The sequence below is a fragment of the Amblyomma americanum genome, chromosome 10, assembly GCF_052857255.1.
Source record: "Amblyomma americanum isolate KBUSLIRL-KWMA chromosome 10, ASM5285725v1, whole genome shotgun sequence".
Classification (NCBI taxonomy): Eukaryota; Metazoa; Arthropoda; class Arachnida; order Ixodida; family Ixodidae; genus Amblyomma; species Amblyomma americanum.
The window spans coordinates 22,963,016-22,987,579 of NC_135506.1; the positions used below are offsets into that span (position 1 = coordinate 22,963,016).

The 24,564-nt window shown below is 42.7% G+C and overlaps 1 protein-coding gene across 2 annotated transcripts in view; it reads left to right on the plus strand.

The window, feature by feature from the left end:
• Nucleotides 1-24,564, plus strand: part of LOC144107159 (laminin subunit alpha-1-like) — a 121,974-nt gene that overhangs the window by 62,156 nt on the left and 35,254 nt on the right. For both annotated transcript variants that reach the window (XM_077640154.1, XM_077640153.1), the window contains exons 16-38: nt 295-406; nt 865-978; nt 1,737-1,963; nt 3,204-3,409; nt 3,659-3,765; nt 4,566-4,749; nt 5,530-5,636; nt 6,484-6,667; nt 7,322-7,461; nt 7,682-7,909; nt 8,353-8,493; nt 9,341-9,514; nt 11,874-12,053; nt 12,719-12,843; nt 13,717-13,837; nt 14,500-14,640; nt 15,275-15,387; nt 16,439-16,522; nt 18,579-18,772; nt 19,615-19,757; nt 20,622-20,729; nt 21,657-21,768; nt 23,464-23,614. In XM_077640154.1, coding sequence (XP_077496280.1) covers nt 295-406; nt 865-978; nt 1,737-1,963; nt 3,204-3,409; nt 3,659-3,765; nt 4,566-4,749; nt 5,530-5,636; nt 6,484-6,667; nt 7,322-7,461; nt 7,682-7,909; nt 8,353-8,493; nt 9,341-9,514; nt 11,874-12,053; nt 12,719-12,843; nt 13,717-13,837; nt 14,500-14,640; nt 15,275-15,387; nt 16,439-16,522; nt 18,579-18,772; nt 19,615-19,757; nt 20,622-20,729; nt 21,657-21,768; nt 23,464-23,614 — 3,396 coding nt within the window. The remainder of the gene's footprint in view (nt 1-294; nt 407-864; nt 979-1,736; nt 1,964-3,203; nt 3,410-3,658; nt 3,766-4,565; nt 4,750-5,529; nt 5,637-6,483; nt 6,668-7,321; nt 7,462-7,681; nt 7,910-8,352; nt 8,494-9,340; nt 9,515-11,873; nt 12,054-12,718; nt 12,844-13,716; nt 13,838-14,499; nt 14,641-15,274; nt 15,388-16,438; nt 16,523-18,578; nt 18,773-19,614; nt 19,758-20,621; nt 20,730-21,656; nt 21,769-23,463; nt 23,615-24,564) is intronic.

Below are 24,564 nucleotides of genomic sequence, written 5' to 3' on the forward strand. Positions count from 1 at the left end.
AATTAATTCTGCCTTGTACAGTGTCATTTGTCGCATATGTAGTGTAATTTAGCCGAGTGGCACTACCGAGTTTGTTTAGCCTCGCTGACCAATGCCAACTTATGCAGTATTTGGTGCTGGTTTGTGCATGTGTTTTTTGGGTTCAGTGTGCCATATATAAGCACCGCTTCTAGTATAAAAATGTGTATTGGTGACGGCTTTTGCTCGTTCTTTATGCATGGTAATCAGCTGATGCACTGAGCAAACTTACTGATATGAAACTGATCCTGTGGTTTTGATTTCCAATGCATGCAGCTTGCACGACGTGGAGCTTCCTATCGCATCCAAGACATCAGGCACCGTGACAAAGATGACATCCGTTGAGATGTGCCAGTGTCCTGTTGGGTATGCGGGTCTCTCTTGTGAGGTAAGGACTCGCATGTGCTTGAACGTTTCGCCAATAAAAACGAAAACATGTTAAGTGCTACAGATGATGTGAAAAGGAAAAAAAAGCTCATTAATTTAATATACGTCTTTTTATTTTTTTTTAGGGCTGCATAGTGCTTATCCGTTCATTTTTCTGTAACAGGAGTCGTATTGTTCTTGGCTTTTGCCTTGCTGATTGCTTGTGCATCGGCTTGATATTTTGTGTACTGGTCCGTAATAGTAGGAGAACAGGTGTTATCTTCACCGGTTTTCTTGCCATTGTTGGTTTTATTTAAGCACCGAAGTGAAGATAATATGCCATGCAATACGCATTGTGAGATACCGAATAAATTCATCCGAATATTCATTGAAACTTATGTAAACACCTTGAGTTCTTATTAACATTATTATTGTTTAGACAGATGTGTTTGTCATATGTTTTCTTGTGTTCTTTTCCAGCTCTGTGCTCCCGGCTATCGTCGAGTGAACAACACAGTTCTTGGTGGACGCTGCGAAAAGTGCGATTGCAACAACCATGCCGACTCATGTGATGCGTACACTGGCAAGTGCGATGTACGTTGGCTGGAATATTTTACTCGTTCTTGTGTTTATTTTGCATGCTGCTGTACATACTGTTTGCCATTAAGTATTGGCTATATCAGGAGAGGAATTTAAAAGACCCCTCCTTGCAAGATGTGTACTTGGTCAGTGGGCGTCACTATATGAAATTGAGGGATTATAAACAAGAATATTCCTTGATCCTTTGTATAGAGGGTTATGAAGACGCTTTCTTGACTGAGGGAGGAAATTAAGGGTTCCTTTCTTTTTTTTTTTTTTCAGCATTTAACGTAGTCACTATCAGAGGGCTTGGACTTGCACTACATTCAGCAAGCTATGAATATGAATCATGTAAGGCTGCAGTCTATAGGCTACATTTACGCTGATAAATAAAAGTAATTTATCTCCATTAACAATAGCTTTCCACATGCTAACTTTTTGTGTGCAGTGTAGGTGGCTAAAGTTGGCAAGTTTTCAACTAAAACATGCTAGAATAAGTGTTGAATGCTTATATGATAGGGATGCACATTTGTTCTGCTGTTGTGCTGCTGTGTTCATAAAACAGGAGATTTTGCTGCGGCTACTATCAAGCATGAATCAAAATGAGTAACGGTGTTTAGCTTCCAAGAGCAAGCAAGCATGGCTGGGAATTCATTAGCGAACAAGATGTACTCCTTGTCTTTTTCAAATTAAGATTCGTGCTTGATTTCACATGTTAATGGGAGTCAAAGGAAACGATACAGTTTTTGTTTGATGACTTTCTGTCAATGCAGGAGTGCCTGCACAACACCACGGGCCCCAACTGTGGTGAATGCTTGCCGGGATTCTATGGCAACGCACTACTGGGTTTTGCTGATGACTGTAAGCCGTGCAGTTGTCCTCCAGGTGCCAGCCTGGATGACCTGCCACCGGAGTGCCGAACGATTGTGACACCAGCTGGGGAGAGCGATTACATCTGTCTGGAGTGCCCCCCAAACCATGCGGGCAACAAGTGCGAAAGGTACTGTCATATTTTATTCGTAGAATATAGTTGCTTGGTGTTTGATTCACCGCATGAAGCTCAATCATAGCCTGTACTTACAGTATGCGCGTGGGAATCAGGTGCACTGTTTACACAAAGGGAGCCATAGGCAACCGTATGTTTCCACTTCATGTGCAGTACTCGTGGCTCATGAATCGTGAATCATGAGTCGCGAGTCGGCTGTTTTGATCCTTTTCTCTTTTGTACACAAATAATGTGCAAATTGCCTTATTTTTACTAGACTGAAGAAAGACATTTAAGATATCAAGGAATATCAGATGTTAAAGGCTGTTCCTGTTTACTAAAATGAGCCATTTGTTAAAAACATTTGTTAAAAATTAATTGCCGAAGGAAAATGTTTTCAGCTACAATATGACTGTTCCTGCTGACTTAGCGACATTGATAATGTAATGTGGAAAGCTATTATTTTCTTTGTTTTTTTTTGTTCAGCGACACAATTTGCGACATACTTGAAACTCTATTAAGCTTAGCGTGCTAATCAGGTACCCATAAAAAGTTGTGAGCTTTCTTAGAGGGTAAAATGAATAGCGCCAGAGCAGGGGATCTGGTAGAAACAGTATCGCTCGAGTTTGGAGCTTTTTGAACAGCTGTGGTGCAGGGCTTTGCAACCCTTTGCCCCCAAAATTTTCCAAATTAGATTATTTGATTCATCATGTGAAATATGAGATTGTAGTCGGGTATTGTGCAAAGACCATGGACACATTCTTTTCATAAGGATGTCACAAGTATGAATGGACTGGTGGGAAGATTTTTAAATCCAATTTTCTAGATGATAAATGCATCTCCTGCTGCCAGAAAAATGTCAACAAAGCCAGAAAGAGAAAGGCATTCAATTTTTACTGAGAAAGTAATTGGACCGAGGTGTCCTCACTGTCCCTTTAACCCATTGGTAATCAGTTAATAAGGCTTTGATTTGGTTTGGTTTATGGGGTTTAACATCCTGGGACAACTCAGGCTATGAGGGACGTTGTAGTGGAGGGCTCGGGATAATTGAGGGCGTTGCTTTGTTTTTCTGAAGATGTTGTTGGCCTTGTGAGCTGTGGTTCTTTTTGTTTACCTGTGCTGTCTGCCTCTTTCTTTCCTCTCTTTTTATTCAGTCTTTCCTCTTCCTTCTCTCAATGTCATGTGGTAAATTGGACGTGTGCTTGGCTAAATTATTTGCCTTCTTTTCATTTGTTCTCTCTTGTTCTGTGTGCAGGTGTGCTGATGGCTTTTACGGAAACCCCGCCATTGGCGAACCTTGCCGTCCGTGCCGCTGCGGTCCCAATGCTGACACGTCGGTCCCGGGTTATTGCGACCACCGCACTGGCCGCTGCCTGCGCTGCCAAGGGAACACGGGCGGCTGGAACTGCCTCGAATGCCTGGATGGCTACTTCGGAAACCCGGCCACAGGAGACTGCCGACGTGAGTGCTGTACCCGTTTAGTTGGGTTGACAAATCCCCCCAAAAAAATGCTCAAAGTGCCCGTGATGGGACTTTATGGTGAAATTTCTGACAGTCACATTTTACTCTGTGTTGGCATTTATTAGGGTTATTTGATCTCTTTGATGTTTATTGATGAAGGTGGCCGACCTCAAAAGACAAATTGCTTTGTTTGCACCTTAACAGGATGAGCTGTGCTGATTTCTCTTTGGTGTAACTCCGTTGTTTCAGCTTGTGACTGCAGCCTGACTGGCTCCATCAGTCAGGTGTGCAACAAGACGACTGGCCAGTGCCCCTGCAAGGCCAGTTTCTCGGGAAGGACCTGTGACAGATGCCAGGTAAGCCAACATATGAGAGGTGTTGGTACACCTAAGCAGTAAACAGGGGAGCTGCATTGGTGTTAGCAGGAAGCTGCGTAGTCTGGCCATTTGTGCAAGTTTCCTGTGTTTGTGTGTGTGTGAGCAGGTCTGTAGCTAGTAAGGAGCTGTCACAGATTTAATTAGAGCAACTGCAGTCCTGTAGGGACGTCAAACTTTCTTCTTGTCAGTTTCTTTACTAGGGTTCATACAGCTAGAGATTCTGAATTTATAAATATGCATACATTCCTGCATGTCATCCATAACCAGCAGTCCTTGCAGCTTTGCTAACTCTAGCAGTACTATAATGATGTGAATGTGACCGGGAAAGTTTTTTGCTAGATTATTTAACAAGATTTATATGGCTGAAGATTGACGATTTTTCAATTATCCCTCAAGGCTGCCCAATTTATTCTTATTAAGATGTATAAGAATCGTAATGGTTTGAGGGAATTGATGAGACATGCTATGCGAAGAATGGTGCTTCAGAAACCGACAAGGACAAGAGGCGGACACGCACAAATGCCAAGTACTTGCATGCAAGTACCCGCGCACAAGTACTCTTGCTCTCCTTGTCAGTTTCTGCCATGCCATTCTTTGCATAAGATGTATAACTTTGGACACGTTATTACCGAGTGAGACTAGCAAAATTACCAGTGCTATCTATGGTTCCAATATTGTCACGGGATCAAGAATTAGGCGGGCAGTGTTAAATGTCAACTCTGTAAACTACTTCAGATCTGATCGTTTTGTTTCTGGTGCTTTTTGCTATCGTTTATCAGGACGGCTTTGGAGGTGTGGAGCGTGGCTGTGCTCCATGTCGTTGTAACCTTCGGGGTTCCATCTCCGAACGCTGCGACCCGATCACGGGCAACTGCATCTGCCGGCCTGGAGTCTTTGGCACCCTCTGTGATGCCTGCCTCGAGGGGCACTATGGGTTTTCTATTCTTCCGGATGGTTGCAAATGTAAGCAAAAGCAAGTGCGGAAAAATTTGTTGATTAACCGATTTTCTTGTTCACCCTGCGGATAGATCAGCAATTGTGCTTACAACCTTACTTTTAAGTGTGCATAGCTGGTTATAATTTTGATGTTCATGGATTGAGTGGTTGCATCTTTGATGTAAGAGCTGATCTACTGACATCTGCATTGTATTCGAGAAAACAGCACAATTAACGCTTATGAATGCCTATGTGAATACTAGAATTGTGTTATATTGCCTAAAAAGAATTATAGTTGCTTTGCTTGTGTTTTGTCAAAAAACAGCTTGCGCTATAATAAGGATGTAATTACACAATTCTGTTTGGTTTACTGAATTGTTTTTGTTTTGCTTTGAGAAGTGGTTTACCTCTACTTTTACAGCTTTTTCAAGATTGTGTAGTGTGCATATTTAGTAGACTGAAGATATTCAATCTTAGTATGAGCAAACAAGCTTCAGTTAGTAAGAAAATGCAACACTGTGGTTTTACTATCTAACCTAGAAATGTTAGTGCAAATTGTATCTAATTTCAGCCAAACAATGTTTTCTATTGGAGAGCAAGCATTCCTGGGTTAATGGTTGCAAAAAAACATTATAAAAATAAAAAATTTCCTGTTATGTCTTGAAAAAGCACCCATTTTCATCCCAGACAGTTTTCTTTTTTTTTTTTCATAAGTGATAAAGCAGATGCAGTGCAATGTCTGTCCATCATGCAGTGCAAACTGGTGTGTAATGTATGGTGATAAGGCACATCTTGCTCTTTTCCCAGGGTGTGGCTGTGACCCGCACGGATCCCTCAGCCCTGAGTGTGACGAAAACACTGGGCAGTGCCCCTGCAAGCCAAATGTTGTAGGTCGTGCCTGTGACCGTTGCAAGGTAGGTACACTCTTAGAAGGCTTTGCATAGTTTTGTAGTGATAGCTACACTACACTTGCACTTCCCTTGAGCTGCGTGGGCGCCCTTGGGCTCCGTGGCGGCACCGTGGCTAGTCACGTGGTTGGTCACGTGGTGTGGAGCAGCTGCCGGCGGCGCTGCGAAACCGAGTGGAGGGGGGAGTGGCTTTGCAATTCGACTGAGCGAGTTCCACTCGGCCAGAGGTAGCTATCGCATCACTTCAGGTTTAACCAGAGCTATACCACAGCCTTTTTTTAAAAAAATGTTTGCATTACTACTGTCACTTGTTCAAAATCTGCCTGCCCCTCTGGTGTTGTGTGATGCTGCCACCACCCTCCAGGATGCCTCCAGCCTGCTATTCATTCACCTTTGTCTTGCACCCGCCTTCACTGCCCAGAAGCCACCACCCATCACCAGCCAACCCACCTACACCCTACAGAAGCTTGACCCACCAACAACCACCCACCTTCACCCTCCAGAAGACCCTACCCACCACCCATCCACTCACTTGCACCCTCCAGACGTCCCCGCCCATGAAAAGGGCATGCAGCACTAGAATGAAAAGGCTACAGCGAACTCCTATTAGCAGTTTTAATGAAAAGGCGATCATTGTAGAAGCGAAACATACAAGCAATACTGCTAACGTACATTTGTCGCATCACACTGTGCCATCGCCTGTGCGTTTGTTCCCTATTTATTAGCCACTTTCTTCTTGTATTTTCTTAAGGGGCCCCTCTAACACACCTACCGCACTTTATTTCTCAGTGACAAAATTGACCCGTGACATACACCGGCCTTCTGTGATGCTAAAGTATGTGTACATTTGCAGCCTGGTTACTGGAACCTGGCATCTCCCGGAGGCTGTGAGCCGTGCCATTGCAACACCACTGGTTCCGTGAGTGCGCAGTGCGACGACAGGACGGGGCAGTGTCCGTGCAAGCCTGGTGTTGGAGGAATGGCCTGCGATGTCTGCCTGCCGGGGTACTTCCGCTTCTCGCACCACGGCTGCAGAGGTTCGTGCAGTTCGCTGCTGATATTGAGTTTCTGCCTTGAAAAGAAAGGAGACCTAGTGGAAAATGTGCATTTCCGATATTGCATGAAGCGCAAACAGTATAGCTTAAATGCAAACTCAATAACACATATATATATTCGTGCCTAGAGAGCATATGCTTATTGGCTTTATTAGCACCTCAGATGACCTTTTTAGCCTTCAAAGTGGAAGTCAGCTTGGCAGTATTGAGTCTTCCTCAACTAATGTCCTCTGTTTCAGTTGTCCAGGTTACGTTTCATTTAACGTTGACAGTACCTGGCTCAGCACATGCAGACTTGATCCATCTGATTTGTGAGAGGGAAACTGCATTCCATGGAGTGAACTTGAGTCGGGCTACTTAGTGTGTGAGCTAATTATATGAACCTATCCCTCATGTAATGTCTGTAGAGGGCCTTTGAGGTACTAATAAATAAAAGAGAAATAAATACTTAACACAAACCGTGCTTGCTACTTCATTTGCTTGTTGCATCATGCTGGGTGTCTGTCACTGGAAGATTGCAGTTGAAATCACTGAGGAGAAAAAGCTTGCGTATTTAGAGCCTCGTACTTTGCCTACTGTTCCAGTCCTTGGTGTGCTAATAAGCCGACCTCTCCACATTCACCACTACTTGTGCAGCTTGTGAGCCATGCGAGGCTCCTGGTCATGTCTGTGACGAAGAGACCGGTCGCTGCATCTGTCCCAAGAACACTGGAGGCCCCCGCTGCAACCGGTGCAACACAGGGGCCTGGGGCTACCACCCAGTGGATGGCTGCAAGGTAACTGCTTCTTCATAGTGCATGTTTAAGGAATTTTTTTTTCGAGTTTCTCTCAATGGCCAATGCTTTGGCTTGTTGCGTGTATGGGGGATGTGTGTAACATGGCAGCGATTACACCTGCAAGAAATTGCTTTGGACGCCTGTACTGCAGCTCTTATTTATAGCTTGCATTTTAGATATGTGTGCATACCTAAGATGGTGTACTCACACCTGTTTACAGCTGTGCAACTGCAACAAGCTCGGATCATTGAGTCCCAACTGCGATGAGAATACGGGCCAGTGCCAGTGCCTGGAGGGCTTTGAGGGCCAGCACTGCGACCATTGCCGGCCAGGCTACTACAACTTCCCCAACTGCAAGCGCTGTGACTGCCACCCGGCTGGCACCGACCCTGCTGCCTGCCAGTCGGGCATCTGCCAATGCGATGAGCGAGGCCAGTGTCCCTGCAAGGTGAGTGGCAGCACTTCTAGTGCTGGTAGCAGTTTTAATGGCAGAACACTGAGCGGGAGTGTCAACAGTAATGCTGATAGAAATGTGCTACTGATGGTAATTTTTGTGGCAGTAGTGCTGACAGGGCAGTCAGTAAAATATGACAATTAGGGCTGTATGTAAACTTTTGATAACCGTACACTGGAAGCAGTTCTAATGGCTGCTTGCCAAAAGCATTTCTGGTCACTGTATTGACAGCAGTTCTGCTAGAGGCCCATGTTCTGTGAGATGTCAGTGCACGTTAGAGAAACCCAGGTGGTTGAGATTTCTGGAGCCCTCCACTACGGTGTCCCTGATAGCGTGAGTTGCTTTGGGATGTTAAACCCCCCATAAACCATTAAAGTGCTGCTGTCAGTCTGCAAGGTGTCATTGTAGATTTCTTACGCTGTTTTAATTACGTGCAGGTGAATGTCGAAGGACGTCACTGCGACCGCTGTCGAGACAGGACCTTCTCACTGCTGGAAAGCAACCCTCGCGGCTGCACGGAGTGTTTCATGTTTGGACGTGCCGAGCACTGCACACAGGCCAACCGTGTCTGGGGGCTGGTAAGGATGCATTCAAAACGTATACAAATGCTGTTGTACAAACCAGGGTGTATGCATGGCTTTGTTATCATTAAGAACTGTGCAAAACTATGTGCCAGTTGCTTCACATCTAGAAGCCCATCATTTGCAACATTGTTTGAAGCCATTTCATTGCATCCACCTTGCCCTTTTTTTTTTTGACGCTTTTGAACTCACTTTTTTTTTACGGGAAGAAAGACGCATCCACAAAAAGAAGGAGTAGACAGTAGGCCATGGAAAAACGCAGATAGAACACGAAATCCTAGAAGCATTTAAAATCAAGAAGTTAGGCACTGAATTCGTCAGTGACAGCTTGGTCTGGTTTACTGCAAAAGCATACAATTTCATTAATGGGACATAGCTTTTCACGTGCAAGATATCAGCAGCAGTGCTCTCGATGGTTTTTGTTGTTTTTTGACATGTGTGCCCGGCTCTGTTGAAAGAATTTTCACCGAGTAAAATTCAGTAGCCATGTGCCAACTAGCCCAACAAGCTACGCTTCATCATCACTATTTTATGTAATTGAGAGCAAACAAACAGATTAAAAAACAAGCAAATATGACACAGACCAGGTTTCTTCTAAGTACACAGTACAAGAAATTGGGTGCACAAATTAAGAACACTTGGTAACCACGTGGACTGCATTAAAAACCAGCAAGTTTCAGCTGTGCTCTCGAGACTTCCAGATATTTAAATTTTGACAGTGCCAAATAGAGTGGCAGTTGAATGGGCATCGCAGTTTTGATTTTGATTTGTAGTTGCTACAAAGAATTTAAGTGGAAAGGCTTTCATTACGTGGGAGATATGCAAATGACGATTTTCATTTCAGATTGGGGCCCCACCAAGAGACATAACTGCTACGCCGGGTGAACCGGAGTTGGACCGAGTGCACCGGTACAAAGTAATTCCTGGCACCCATCCCGGTTCAACCCTTCTGCGGCTGCCATACGTCTTGGACCAGCCTCTTTACTGGTCTCTTCCTGAGCAGTTCCTCGGGGACAAGGTGAGCGAACTGCCAAGTTTTTTTCTTTATCGAAGCACATCATTTTGATGGGCGAAACTTGTACAGTCGAACCTCGATATATCATACAGCGCGGTGATCGCAAAATAGTTCGATATAGTCAGAATTCGATATATGAAATCACATAGAAAACGCGTCAAAAACTAGTGCAAATCAATCAATGATCCAATCGTGGTGCAATAGATAATCACTTGAAGCTTCAAACAAAGTATTTCTTTGGATGAAAGTACTGTAGCAGCGTAGCCTGCTTCATATTAGCAACTGTGTCTTTAACCACAGTGTCCTCAACATAGTGTAAACGATCCACAAGCGATAGTCCGGTGCCTTCTATTGCACCACAGTAGCAGCGTACAAGGGCCAAAGCAACTAGAGCCTCAGTTGCAGTCGTTAGTGGGGAAACATCAGCGTTTGCGGGATCAACCTCGGCAGCATGTTCGTTCGGCCGCTCAGCTGTAACTTCCGCTGCGATTTCCACGTCTGTCAACTCCGACATTGTTCCGGTGCTGTCATCACCGCCAACGAAGTCGTCATTGTATATGCTCTGGGCTCAGCACCAACAAAGCGCTCCAACTGGCTCCAGACTCCAATTTTTAACTTCCAATTTCGCGGAAAATGTCAGGGACGTCCACTTCTTTGCGCTTGCAGCCATCACAACACCAACCACGCCACGACAGGCCTAAGCCATAGAGTAAAGAACCACTTAAGCGATCACACCAACCACACACGAACACACGATAACGATGACTGCCATAGCACAAGTGGCGGTGTCGGAAGAGTCAGTGCAGCAAATGCAATGTGTTGTTGATGTTGTCCTATCACGTTGTCAAACTAGCCAAGCCGCCGCTTCGTACGCCGCTACGTTCAAATGGAGGCCTCGGCGTGATCAATGTGTGCAGCTATCGTGCGCAGCAGTCAGGAACCCCCATCGCGTCGCCGCTGTTTTCGAGGGTGTTGCGGGAAAGCTCGCCTCCTGTCAACAGAGCGCACGTGGCCTGGGGTGGTGGAGTTCGATATATCCATTTTACATCCGCCCCCATTTGAAATAAAAATAAAAAACGCATGCGATTTTTCACGAGGTATAGAAAGTGTTTGATATACGCCATAATTTGATGTATCCATGTTCAGTATATTGAAGTTGACTGTACTGTGAAATCTTATTTCAAACTCACTTAATTATAACTTCTGGTTTATTCAAACTTCCAATTTGTTCCCAGCATCATGTGCATTAAAAAAGTTCTGCTTAGTTTGAAATCCAGATAACCAGAACAAATTGTAATTCCTGCTCAATTTCAAATAGTATTGCACTGTTGGCAAACGCTCTCTGTGCCTCTGTTTTGATGCCTAGAAACTGCTAAGTAACACATGGATGGCACTCTGGGTGTTTGAGGTTAAAAAAGGAAGTGAATTGCTTTATTATTTGTAAAAGCATTTACATATGCAGGCATTAAATTTCACATGAAAATCATAAATGGCTCATTTATTTAAGAAATTGGTAAAATTAGCTTTCAACAGTTCATTGTTTTACTGCCTGTCAGGGGTGTGTACTTTCTCTTATGGAAGCCTCAAATGTATGCAGAGGTAAAATAGACAGTACCAGTTGGATCTTGGTAATTCGAACTTGAACGCAACCGAAGTTTGTTTTATGTTATGCGATACTCAAACTAAATGGAGCCCAACTGAAATAATGTACTGATCCACTTTGTTTCATTGTTAACCATATTTACTATACAGGTAAATTTCAGCTGAGAAATCTGCGCCAGCATTGACAACAGCTGTTTTTGTGGATACATATGTGGTGATTGGGCTGTTATTGATAAAGTACCATACTCATGTGTGAACACTAAAAGACAGCAATGTTTTGTTGTGATGACCTTCGAAATTCCTTGGTTCTGCTGCAGCATACTGTGGAGGATCTTTAATCGAAAGGAAGATGCCAAACAACACTGACATAAATGTTGCACTGAGGACTGTTGTTGTGGAGGCATGCCTCTTTCAGAAGATTTATGTTTGATTTGGGGAACTTCTCCTTCTTCAGGGAATTTTGGGAGTAAAATTTGTTGAAAGAATTTTCAAGGGTTGTCCGGAAATTTAAGAACCAAAATTTTCTTGGTTTCTCGAAATTACTGCAGAGAAAAAGGGCCAGAAATAGGGATTTTTATGTCTAATTGAGGGAATTTTCAGTTATCGCATGGAACATTACTGTTCCAGAAGAGCTGTTGAATCCCAAAGCTTGAATCCCAAAGCATGCATAACATGGCTGCCTTGTGCCCTTGAGCAGTTCTGAGCTGCTAGTTCCTAATCATCAATTTTTCATAACTGTGTGCACTTTTTGTTTGACTAGGTGCTCGCCTACAACGGAAAGCTGAAGTTCAGAGTGGAGAGTGACGCTCGGGATGTTTTCCCTGAAGCCATGTTGCGCCAGTACCCCCTTGTATTCCTGCAAGGAAACCACCGCATTCTTTTGGGCTTCCAGCCAAGAGAACTTTCTCCAAACGGATTTTATGTGGTTCCCATACATGAGGTGCGGTGCATTCTTTCTTGCTCCTAGTGGTCTTGTTGATAGATAGTCTTCGGGGGGTCCTCGGCTACGATCATGTGACTACGAATGAGCCTCACAATTATCTGTAGGAATAGGAATAACAAAGTGATTGTAGCTTGAAGCTAACAACAGCAGCTCGACATGCTATGTCTGGGTAAGTTGAGGATACGTTTTTAAATGCATGGCTTTCGTGAAACAGGTGTCATTGATATGAACATGCAGCTGATACTAGGAATGCGATGCTATATTAAATTTTGGTTCATTGAATATGCAGTGCAGTTGTGTGAAAGAAAATTAGGTACTGTAGTTGTGTGAAAGAAAATTTAGGAAAATTTCTGTTGACCCAGTTGGTTTTTACTTGAATCGTAAGAGGGCAGCACAAAATCGATGCGGAACACAGAAATAACACTGAAGACAGGAAGCGTGCTGTCTTCAGTGTCACTTCTGTGTTCCGTGTCCATTTTGCGCTTCCCCCTTATGAAAACTGAGTGTCTAATTAATGTACTGAGCAATGAGCCATACCTTCTTTAATCAAGCCAGTCTCCTTACATTTTCCCGCATTAATTTTCTGTTTTCACTGAAGACTGCATGCTGAAGTTTTCGCTTAGTGTTTGGTGGAAACAATAAAATACATTGTATGTTGTCAGGATGCCTGGTACCAAGTGGACAATCCCCAAGTGCCTGTGACTCGGGCCATGCTGATGGTTGCCCTGCAGAATGTCCAAAAAATTCTCATTAGAGCCAATGATGGACCAGATGTCAAGTTTGCCAGGTGTGCGAACTAATTCTGTGTTCAGTTTCATTCATAATGGATCTTTTAAATAAATTATGCTTGACCATGTGTGTATCAACATTGAATATGCGCAATACAAGCGGTTTTTGTACAGACACTGTATTCTTCATGAAATGTAATGTGACTCTGGTTGTTGGCTCCAAGCAGTGCCTGCTTACTTCGGCTTTTAGTGCGTGCAAGGATTTTCGCATTAATCTGTGGGATTGAGAAATGGGTTTGTTTGGCATGCACTAAACCAAAACTGATTTTTTAAAAACTGTTGATTTAGTTCAGCAGGATAAAATCTGGCAGCTGCTTAAAATAAAATTATAATTTATGCCTTTGATAATGTGTAAAAAATTTCCATGAATTGCTTATTTTAAGATCTTGAAACTTTGTTCTTTGCAAACTTTAGTATAAAGTGATTTCGTTTACTTTAAAGTGAAACAAAACTCTTATGAATCATGCTAATTGTTCACTAATAGTTCTCATGCGTTTGAGATTGGAAATTATTGTGGCACCAAGTTAAAGCTCCCTCTTAAAACGTTGCTGCATTAATTGCAATTTCAGGTATGTTGTGTACTCCTGTATGTGAGAGTACGGTCATCATTAACTACCTTATTTTTTGTTTTCTCTTTTTATATAATATAGCACGCCTTATCTTAGAATGGTGCCAGATGGAAATTATGAATAATTATCATTTTAAAATATCTTGTTTCAGTCTTCTATTTCAGAAGCTTTTTACAGAGGTACAGCAAAATTTTCCACACAGGTTCCTTGGTGTGAGATTTTTTAAGGTAGAAGGCTGATGATTTAGATGCTCTTTCTAATTAAAGCTTCATATCTAATCAAATGCCTCTGTTTCATCCCCAGTTTGAAGGATGTGTCATTGGAGATCGCTGAGCCACTGCACCGTGACGAAGTGTCTCCCTATTTGGCCTACGGTGTCGAGCAAGGAAGGTGTCCCATACAGTACACGGGATCTTCTTGCCAGGTAAAGCAGTTTAGTTAATACATTCAATTAATTTCAATTCAAGCGCTGTTTACAGGAGGATGGAGGACAAAATTTGCGAGAAGGACATTGACATATTCATTAACTTCCGTGGTTTTTGGTAGGCAGTGAGAAATTTTTAGCACGGGCATGCTAAAGACATGGAAAAACTGTAATTGTTAAACTTGCTCAGAATGTTTGAAAAACAGTTGACTGATGACAGCAACACTCACAGTAAAGAAAAAAAAAGCTCAAATGGCCTGCAAAAATTAGGGGAAGTTGAGGAGTAACCAACAATGCCAAACATGACAGCAGCAAAAACATAATTTGCACTATGCATCATGAACTGACATCCAGCTTAAATTTTCATGTAAACGTGGCCTGGAAAAAAGCAGAAGCTTTTTAAGTCACTTAGAATGCAACTCTTGTGGTAGAAAGCTAGTTTTCTGACTGCCAGTGCAACATCCTAGTACAATTGAAAGGTATCATTTGCGATTAGGCGTATACGTAGCTACTTCAATCTGCTGCAGTTCCAGGTTTGCCTAGAAATTTTTTTTTTTGCCACTTATACTGTTTTAGCCTGCTTAAACTCTGCTTAACATACAGCTTAATTATCTAATGCAATCAAATTTTTATGTGCTAAGAAAAACGTGTGCCTTCCGCAGGACCCGGCTGAAGGGTACTACCGCAAGTTCAAACCCAATTATCTCAACAGCCGAGACATTCTCGACCTAGTCGGCTGGGCTGAACCTTGTGACTGCAACAACCGTACCAGGACATGCCACAAGGAAACTGGAGTCTGCATTGTAAGTTTAGCATCCTAGAGAACTCAGCTCAGCAGTGTCATTTCTTCATAGCAGCCCAACTACGTATCTGGATTTGGAGTTGCATGGTCTATAGGTTGTTTTTCCTTTTTCCTCCTATGTTGATCTTGTTTTTGTTTTGCCTTGTCCTGTCTTGTAGGCAGGACTTCTTTTGTGACAGTACACATGTAATGTTAACTGCCCGTTTTTTCCGCTTCGCTCCTGCTTTGTCCACGTTTTTTGCAGCATCAGTTTAATATGTGACTTTACCAATTAACTTGCTCGTTAATTAATGAATCATGCATCATGATTGCATGACTGCATGCATGATTGCAACTGCATGCATGATTGCAATCATGCATGATTGCTGACTTCCACTTAATTGTAACTGTAATCTTAATTAGCTGAAAAGCTAACATGTCATTTAGCTGTTGTGGTAATAGTTGTACTAGTAGTGAAAGCTGCTTGATGTTGTAACTTAAACAGTTAATATTGTTAGCCAATAGCTATCATATACATGATCCAACAAGCAGTCACCTGCGAATGCACTGTGTTGCAATTGCACTACACTGGTGCGTATAACTGATTGATTCTGCTGTGTCATATCTTTGGGATTGGATAATTTTCTCCTGTGCAGAACTGTGGTGGCAACACTGTCGGTGACCACTGTGAACGCTGCGCGGAAGGGTTCTTCGGTACACCTTCACGTGGGCCATGCCTTCCTTGTGCCTGCCCTCTGCCAACCAACAGGTGGGCCACACTTTTGTGTGGTAGAGATTGTAGCACCTTACTGGGAGAAATAAAAGCCAGCCATGTTGAAACAGCTGTTGACAGCAGTTGTTTATGCGCTACTTTGCAAGTAGGTATTATGTTTGCCGTGTTGTGAGAGTCCTGTTTCTTACAAGGATCATTTGCTAAACGTTTGAATGTTTTGTCTACTCCATTTATGATCCATATGTGATCCATATGTATAACTGACAGGCATGTTTATTTCATTAGAGGTATTGTCGAGTGAAATAAATTATCCGAGTCAACTCTGTGCTAGCCACCGTAGTGGCTCAGCAGTGTTTAGCTGCTGACCCAAAAGACGCGGGTTCGATCTTGTCTGTGGTGGTTGCATCTTGAAGGAGGTGAAATGCTAGAGGCCCACGGACTGTGCTATGTCAGTGCACATTAAAGAATCCCAGGTGGTCAAAATTATCTGGAACCCTCTGTTACGGCTTTCCTCATGGCCTGAGTTGCTTTGGGACACTAAACCCTGAAAGCCTGAAACCAGTCAACTCTTCGCTAAAAAGAAAAGCACGTATTTGTTTTAGTTTAGCGTCCTGCAATATTTTCCTACTGGCTGATTTAGATTGTAATAATTAGGAACTTTCTAAATTCATTTAGGCTGTAGGAAACTTTGCATGTTTTAAAAATGCACACTTTTTAATTTTTTTTCTTCTGTATTGTTCTGTTTTGTTGTTAATTACACATTGTCACCTTTTTTCTTTGCCCTCACATATCATATCTCTCACAAAAATTTATTTAAACAGCTCACACAGACAGTTAATTAGATAGGTTGCAAACTGTGTGTGGTGATTTTAATAGATAATTTGGAGGCTGTCTGCTAAAACTTTGTTAAGGAATTTCTACGCAAACAAGATTAGCACGTAAAATAAATTGAATAAAGACTGTCGCACAGGAGCAAAAATATGGTGACATTTAACTGCACGTAATTCTTTGGTTTGGTGTTTCATGAGGAGGTTCCCATTTTCACCTTCAGTAAAGTGCTTAGAGGCTGTGTTCTTGTCAAAATCAGTTTCAGCAGCACCTGTCAGACTCATGGGCCAGACTACATCTGCACCGATTGCCAGGAGGGCTACACCGGAAGGCGTTGTGAGAGGTAACGTGCAACTTTTATTTTTATGAAATGTACTGGGTTTTCCTTTTTCATGCAGCTTCCTGTTCTTACACCACTTACAGAATGTTCTCCTGATTTTTTTGGGATTGTCGTTATCGTTAGTGGTGTATAAATATAATTGTTGACCCATTTTTCGGACCCTTAAGCCACTCTGGTGGCTGAGTGGTTCTGGCGCTCGGCTACTGACCCGAAAGATGCACGTTCAATCCCGGCCTTGGCAGTCGAATTTCGATGGAGGCGAAATTGTATAGACCTGTGTACTGTGCGATGTCAGTGCACGTAAAAGAACCCCAGGTGGTCAAAATCTCTGAAGCCCTCCACTACGGCGTCCCTCATAGCCTTAGTTGTTTTGGGATGTTAAACCCCTTAAACCTTAAACCTTAATTTTTCAGACCCAGCAGGACGTGAAAAATATTTTATGCAGCAGACTTTGCTTCTTTTTATCTAAAATGGTATGCGCAAACCATTAATGCTAATTTTTGCTGGATATAGGGAAGTGCATGACACCACGGTAAAAAAAAACGTGATGGTTACCACTGTGTGTTGTGAGATTCAGCGACAGCTGTTGAGGTGTTTTCATTTCGCGGTGTATTGAGTTTAAGAGCGACATACATATATGTGTAGTTGCAGAGCAGTTTTTTCTAGTTTTGCATGCATACTCATTCTTCGACTAGCAATCCTCTCACTGCTCTCGGTACGTTGTGCCACCGAGCCCGTTCTGGGGTGGGGTGTTCCGCAGCAGCCTCTGCAGACGGACTGTGCTACATTTCTCCACTCTCGCCACACTCTTCATCCTCCTTCCACGGTAACCGCCTCCTGGATGGTTCCCGCAGTAACCACTACCTTCCGGTTATGCACTGTTCCGCTCTTACTCTGCTCTCCTTCCGCTGTAACCTTCTTCCCACTTCCTGCACGCTAATCTCCATCCAGGTGGTTCCTATGACAACCACCATCCGGTTACGCGCTAATCTACTCTTGCCATAACCTCCTCCTTACATGGTAACCACCCTCCTGGCTCTTCTCATGGCAGCCACTCTCCCTGTGCTGTGCTGGGTAGCTCCCATAGTAACCACGTTCCGGTTGCTCTTCCTTCACTCTCGCCATACTTTCATTTCACGCTAATCCTTCTCTTCCTCCTTCTGCGGTAACTACCCTCCAGGTCATTCTTGCGGCAACCACTTTCCAGTGCGCAGTCCTGCGCTCTCGCCGTACCCCACCTCTTTCCACACAGATCCTCGGCTTCCTTTCATGGTAACCATCTTCTGGCTACGCATTCCTCTTCGCTTGCTACACTCTCCTCCTACCCCGTTAACTGTGGTCCCAGTGGTTCTCGTGGCATCCACTCTCCGGTTGCACATTCATCCTTTCACACCATACCTTCTTCTTCCACGTTCCGTGTGGTTACCACACTCCTGTTATGCCAACTGCTACCATTTGGCTACTACTACTACTACTACTGCTACTGCTACTGCTACTACTACTACCGCTACTACTACTACTACTACTGCTACTGCTACTGCTACTGCTACTACCACTACTACTACTACTACCACCACCACTACTACTACTACTACTACTACTACTACTACTACTACTACTACTACTACTACTACTACCACCACCACCACCACCACTACTACTACTACTACTACTACTACTACTACTACTACTACTACTACTACTACTACTACTACTACTACTACTACTACTACTACTGTACTACCACTACTTCTACTACTTCTACTACTGCTACAACTACAACAACAACTACTAATACTACTACTACTACTACTACTACTACTACTACTACTACTACTACGACGACGATGACGGCGACGACAATGAAAATAAACCCAGGGAATGGGCCTTTAACAGCTGTCGCTGCAAAAAAAAAAAAGAAAACTCGCAACCTTTTGTATACAATGTTAATTTTTTTGCGCACACTGCACATTCTTAAATGGCTTATTGCATGTCCAGCCATGAAGTGGGTGCTGGAATCTGTCGAAATGACAGTCCTTGAACTGATTGCTTTCTGCAGATGTGCAGATGGTTTCTTTGGGAACCCACTGGTGGATGGAGGTCGGTGTGAGAGGTGCGAGTGCAACCCATACGGGTCGCAAGGTCATCGGTGTGACCACCTGACAGGGGCATGCCACTGCTTGCCTGGCATCACAGGCCGCGACTGCTCTGTCTGCCAGCCAAGGCACATCCTGACCGAATATGGCTGCAAATGTGAGTTTTGTTCAAAGCCAGCTTGTAAATAACAACAACCCTCTGTATAAGTTCAGTTATGTTTCAAGTCGTGCTTGTTCACTTATGATGCCTGATTGAGAAAGTTTGATTTGTCATAGTGCAGTAGCTGTGGTGACTGTGATGTGCCAAGATCAGCTTTTTTAACTATATCTATTCACATGATAAAAGTTTTCATGTAGCAGGAATGTAAATCCATGTGCTTGGTTGTGATGCATTATAATCAGCTCTTGATAATCTGAACTTGAAGAGGAGCAGAAAAAATGTTTGCATTGTGAGGAGTTTGAATTAAAGGGAACTTTTTCAGTATACTTAATGCTGACTGAACCAAAGCGTGAATTCAAGTAAACTAGCTGTTCAACTTGTGCAGGTTAAAATTAATGAGAGTCCTTCATACTGGGCCCATAGTGTAAGATGAATATGACTTGCAAATAGTTAATCATTCCCTAAAACAAAAACAGTGGGAGTAAAAGAGCCCTTATGGAAAATGCATCAAATAAAATTGTATCTTATACTTTTGAGCAGGCAACTAATTACACATGCAAAATATTTATGGGCCCTCTAATCTCTCAGCATGCTGATGAAAACTGCCACATATTTGTTGATGCAATGTGCCTGATTCCGTGGCAGTGAAGGACCACTTTGCAGAATTATTCCTTGAGTTTGATGAGACAACTGAACAATCAACAAGGTAGCTCTGAACAATTGTATGCAGCATGACAACATAATGGCCATGCAACTGTTTTCTGTCATAATGGTGAAAGCAAGATGATACGGTGTGCTTATGTGAGATTTCTAACCTCTGCACGGTGTTGGTGTTTCAGCCTGTGACGATGACTGCACGGGACGACTGCTGGATGAAGTGGAGCACATGCTGGCCCTACTGAACCGGTTGAATGCCACGGACATCATCTCAGCTCCCTGGATTCACTTGCTCGCCATTCAGGAGACATCCCGTGTGATGAGAGTGAGCAGAACACTTCTGGCATAGTTTATGAAAACTGGATGACTTTTAACGGCTGAATTTACTTGTAGGTAAACGGATAAAGGGAGCTTGAATTGACAGGGCTTGTAAAAAAAAAAGCGAAATAGAACAGTCAATTTGATAAGTACACAACTAAGTTAAAGATTCCAGAGTTGCCAGTTTGGACAGTGCTTAAGAACATAAGGGTACTCCAAGAAGAAAATGATGGTTATAACCACGCTGTCATGTGAAGCCGCAGGAAGCTTCTAGAGCTACTTTTATATATATGCAGGCAGGGTTCTATGTACTGCTTCGCTCTCTCATGGATTGGCACATCTTACAATGATTTTTTTTGTATTTAGTAGTTTTTTAGAAAAATGTAGAATAATTTGTGTATACTGTATACTTTCTACATCACATAAAGTTATAATCGATTCTAAATAAATTAAACTTGAAGGGTACTGAAAATTTGTCCAACGTATGCAGAGTTAAAATTAAGGAGATGCTGATGGGACCAAAATGCTGGTTCGAATCAACCGGAGGTTTAAATTGAGTGAGTTCAAATGAATGAAATTCCACTGTCTGTATAGTAGCCGACCTATTTTTCGGACTCCAATAATTCGGACATGTGCAGTATTTTGTACTTAAGAATGTATACATATTCACGACCAGTATTTTGAGCCTTTAGCTTCGGCCCCCCCTTAGACATGTTCTAAGAAACAAATAAAGGAAAAAAAAACTGTTGTCAATCATTATCGAGCTTGCCTTCCTGGTGCAAGTTGTGAGAGAATCCTGTAGTGGAGTTGTTGAATGAATTTTTTTTTATCTTGGTGCTGCCTGCTGAGACAATTCCACTTTGCATTTCAGACTGACCTTGACAACTACCTCCACCTTGTCGACAGTGGCAACCAAGTCCTGTCCAACTTCTCGTTCCACTTCAATCTTGAAACGCAAGCGGACATCCTGCTGGAAAGGGTAACAATGTTCAGCTGCTGCTAATGTTATACCGGTTGCTTGCTGGATTACAGTCCTCAGCCATGCTGCCACATTTCGATGGGAGTGAAATACAGGAATAACAGTAGGTTAAGTTGCCCGAAGGAGTTGAGATTAAGATCCCTGGCCTTCTTTGGCATACATTTTAGTTCACTTCTAAGGCTGCAGCAATAAATAAGCTTGCAGGACTTTTTATGATAGCGTGATAATCACTATGTTTCTTTAAGTGAAGCAATCTGCTGTTTAGTCTCCAAGTCTACAGCTGATCTCTGCAGTGTTTAAGATGCATGGCTGCGTCTTTAGCCCGTGACCTTTTTGTTCTCTTACGATTGGTTCCTAAAAGAGTTTAACTTGGAAACTTAATGTTTGCCTGCAAACTTACTGCAGCGCAAAGTTTTTTTTCCAAACTATTTTTGTACTGCAGTGAATTCCAGCTTAAATGGTCGTTTGGCTGTTTAGTAAAGGTCTATACCAACGCAGTTTAAATTTTATGTGTTGTTTGGTTTAAATTTCTGCGCTCAAGTTCCACAACTGCCTGCTTAACAGAACATAACAGGTCCTTGACTTTTACTTTGGCACTATTTACTTTTTTTTGGCAGAGGATTGGGGAATTGCTGAAATCTAGTTACCTATTAAAATCTTTCTGTGGGTTACTCAGTCAACCATTATCGAATTATAGCAGCATGAAAACAACAATAATGAGGAACACAGAGAAGACAGGAATGTTGCTAACGTCAGTACCAGTCTCTTCATTTCTATGTTCTCGTGATCGTGGTTACTTGCATAAGAGTTCTGGTTGCATAGAAATTTTGAACCAATACTTCCATTACTGCAGTTGAATGAACTGCAGGGACAAAAAGCAATGCATTACGTTAATTTGTCATTAACACCTTTTCCCACACACTGTAGTCCAAGGATATGGTCCGAACTTTGCCTGGAGTCGCACAAGAGGCCCACCAGCTGCTGCTGAGAGCCAGGGATTTGTTGGACCTTGTTAACAAGTACTGGAAGGAAATCATTGGTATGTGCTTCAGATTATACAAATTGTATGCACTGCACTGGGGTGCTTTCTAATGCACTGGGTGTTTTCTGGTAAACTTGGAAGTAGGTTGATGCGAATAGTGGCCTTCTGGTTCAAAGTAAGTTTGGAGCGAATAGTAATTTCCTTTCAATAATTTCGAAGTGACCATTTCTATTACATTTGGCACACAGCAGGCATTTTCAAAGTCATGCATTTTTTCAACACACAAGTCCAGTGCATGAAAAAAAAAAAACAACATAAAATGTGTATTCAAAGTTTATCACACACATTGAAGCTATGGTGACTGAAAAAATAACCTGAAATTGGGGGGTCGTTCTACGCACAGAGCCGAGCCATTTGTGGGATCTTTGCTGGTGTCCGTTCCCGCCATGATTAGTAGAGCTCCACATATCAAAAAAAAGAAACGGTTGGTCTTATACGAATTGGTTCTGCCAACGAAAAATTCGAACTGTGCGCCACTAACCGGCTTGCTCGTGCTAGGGGTTGCTTTCCCAGGCGAGCTAAGCTCGTGCTAGTGGTTGCTTTCCCAGACTTCAAAGCAAACATCCTGTAATCTTTGGGGCATGCTCTGCTCTAGAATTCGAAACTATGGCAACTACTGCCAGTTCACGATTCGCTGCTTGGTCAGTTAGGTTGTGCACGAGTAGAAGGAAGTTGCTCTGTACTATCGTCCATTATCACCTCCTGCCTTGAACTGCTGGTCTTAATTGCAGTTGCGTTTTTGCATGGGTGTTGCTTTGAGCCGCGTATGGATATATTTATGTATCAACAGCACGAACACAAAACAGGAAGAAGAAGAAGAAGATAGTACAGAGCGCATCTTCTCCTTCTTCTTCCTGTTTTGTGTTCCCGCTGCTGATACATATGGATTGCAACCAACTAGCCCGGCAGATGGTGTATGGATACTGCGGTGCCTTGTTGCAAGAAGTACATTGAACTTAAACCAAGCGAAGCAAAGGCTCCGAAATTATTTGTTTGAGACAAATACTGCGAGATTTTTAATACCAAATATTCAGATATAATCGAATATAGAATACTAGGCTATTTGGGTGAATATTCAAAAGTATAGAATATTTGCACAAGCCTATTTGAAAGCTTTGAGCTGCCATCAGATGAAAGTTTATTTGTTATCCCCCCTGCAATGCTTTGAGAAACTGATAAGCATATTGTTTTTGTTGAATAGCTATGGCATCCTCAGCACTGAAGTTAGCTAGTTCTTGAGATTGTTTGTAGTACCAAACTCTATTTACCTCTGTTTTGTTTGGTCCCAAGCTAAGCATGTAGATGGGCTGATGACTGGCCGTGTTGATTTATGTTGTAGTTAACTAAAAAACTCCATCGTGTACGATTGAGTCATGATAATTCGACATATTTCTATTGTATACTGTAAAAACTCAACTTTGTTTTTGGTCGAGTGATTAGCAGGGTGCAGTGTCACGTAAGACTGCAAAGGTCAGATGAAAAATGTGCCACCATTGTTTAGGGTTCGCATAAACACATTCATCAACTTATCTCTTGGCTATCGACAAAACAAAAAAGGATATCCTAGCTGGCTTACGATTCATGTACATTGCAGCAAACTCTGCTTTCGGAGATTTTATCAGTGTTTGTGGCCTCTTTGAAATGCTATCTAATACATTCGTGATATAAAGGCGGGGAATGAAAACATTCTAGATGCTGTGGATCGCCTGAAGCAGCATGGTTTGGGACTCGGCCAAGCAGCCACCGGCATCGAACGCCTTGTCGAGGAAGCCAGACGAATCCTTCTGGAGATGCAGAGGCGCAAGTTTGATCGTCCTTTGGATGAAGCGCAGAGGGAAAACAGGTCTGAAAAACCATATGGGTTCCCGTCTGTTCTTGCTTGCACGTTGGACGTCTCGGGGCAAAGTATATGAGACATGCACAGAAAAAGACAACAGGTGTCTCAACGGTGCTTTTCTGTGGTCCTTTCCTGCGTATGTCTTGTCTTAAATCTCGAGAATTTCGAGATTCTCACTGGGCACTGGCCCAGAGATTCTCGAACTGGGTTCTGAGAAACCTGGGGCTCTTTTGGATTTCCCTGAGCACCTTGATCTCTGTATGCCTCAATCCCCACCTTCCCTTTTTGAAAGAACAAAACAGCGCAATTGAAATGAAGGACCTAGCAACTGGCCCACTATGCTATGCTGCTACAGTTTGTTTCTTGCATATGCAATACCAACTTGTCCGCTATGCTGTGTTGCTAACTTTCTTTTGCCCACCTTATATTCAATTCAATTCATTTTATCTATTTCACCACATATATACATGGTTGGAGCTCTTGGGTAAAAAGCTGCTCGGGGCAGCTTGACGAGGCCCAAGAGACCATAACAAGGTAGAGTAATGCAGATACATGATTGTAATATGACAACAAAACAATGTTACATATTCAAAAACATATTACATGTTCAAAAACCAACTATCGTAGGCAACATAGCGTAATTGCTTATAGAAAGACTGTTTCATTGCACACCCAGTATAATATAATTGAATTTAGGCTTTTTTTTTTAGGCACCATGAGTCTGCATGAAAATTACATCCATGTTATGGTCTTTTTGCATGCACGTTGGGCAAGAAGAGACGGAAGCCATGACATGTAGGGCTCTTCAACTCCTTTTGAAACCTGTCAGGGCTCCCAAAGACTAAATAGATTTAGGATACATTAAGCTAGTTCAAAATCTTCCCTTTTGGGCCAGTCATGAAAGCCAAGCTGTGCCTTTGAGGTATTACTTAGATTTTCCAGAAAAATGCTAGGAG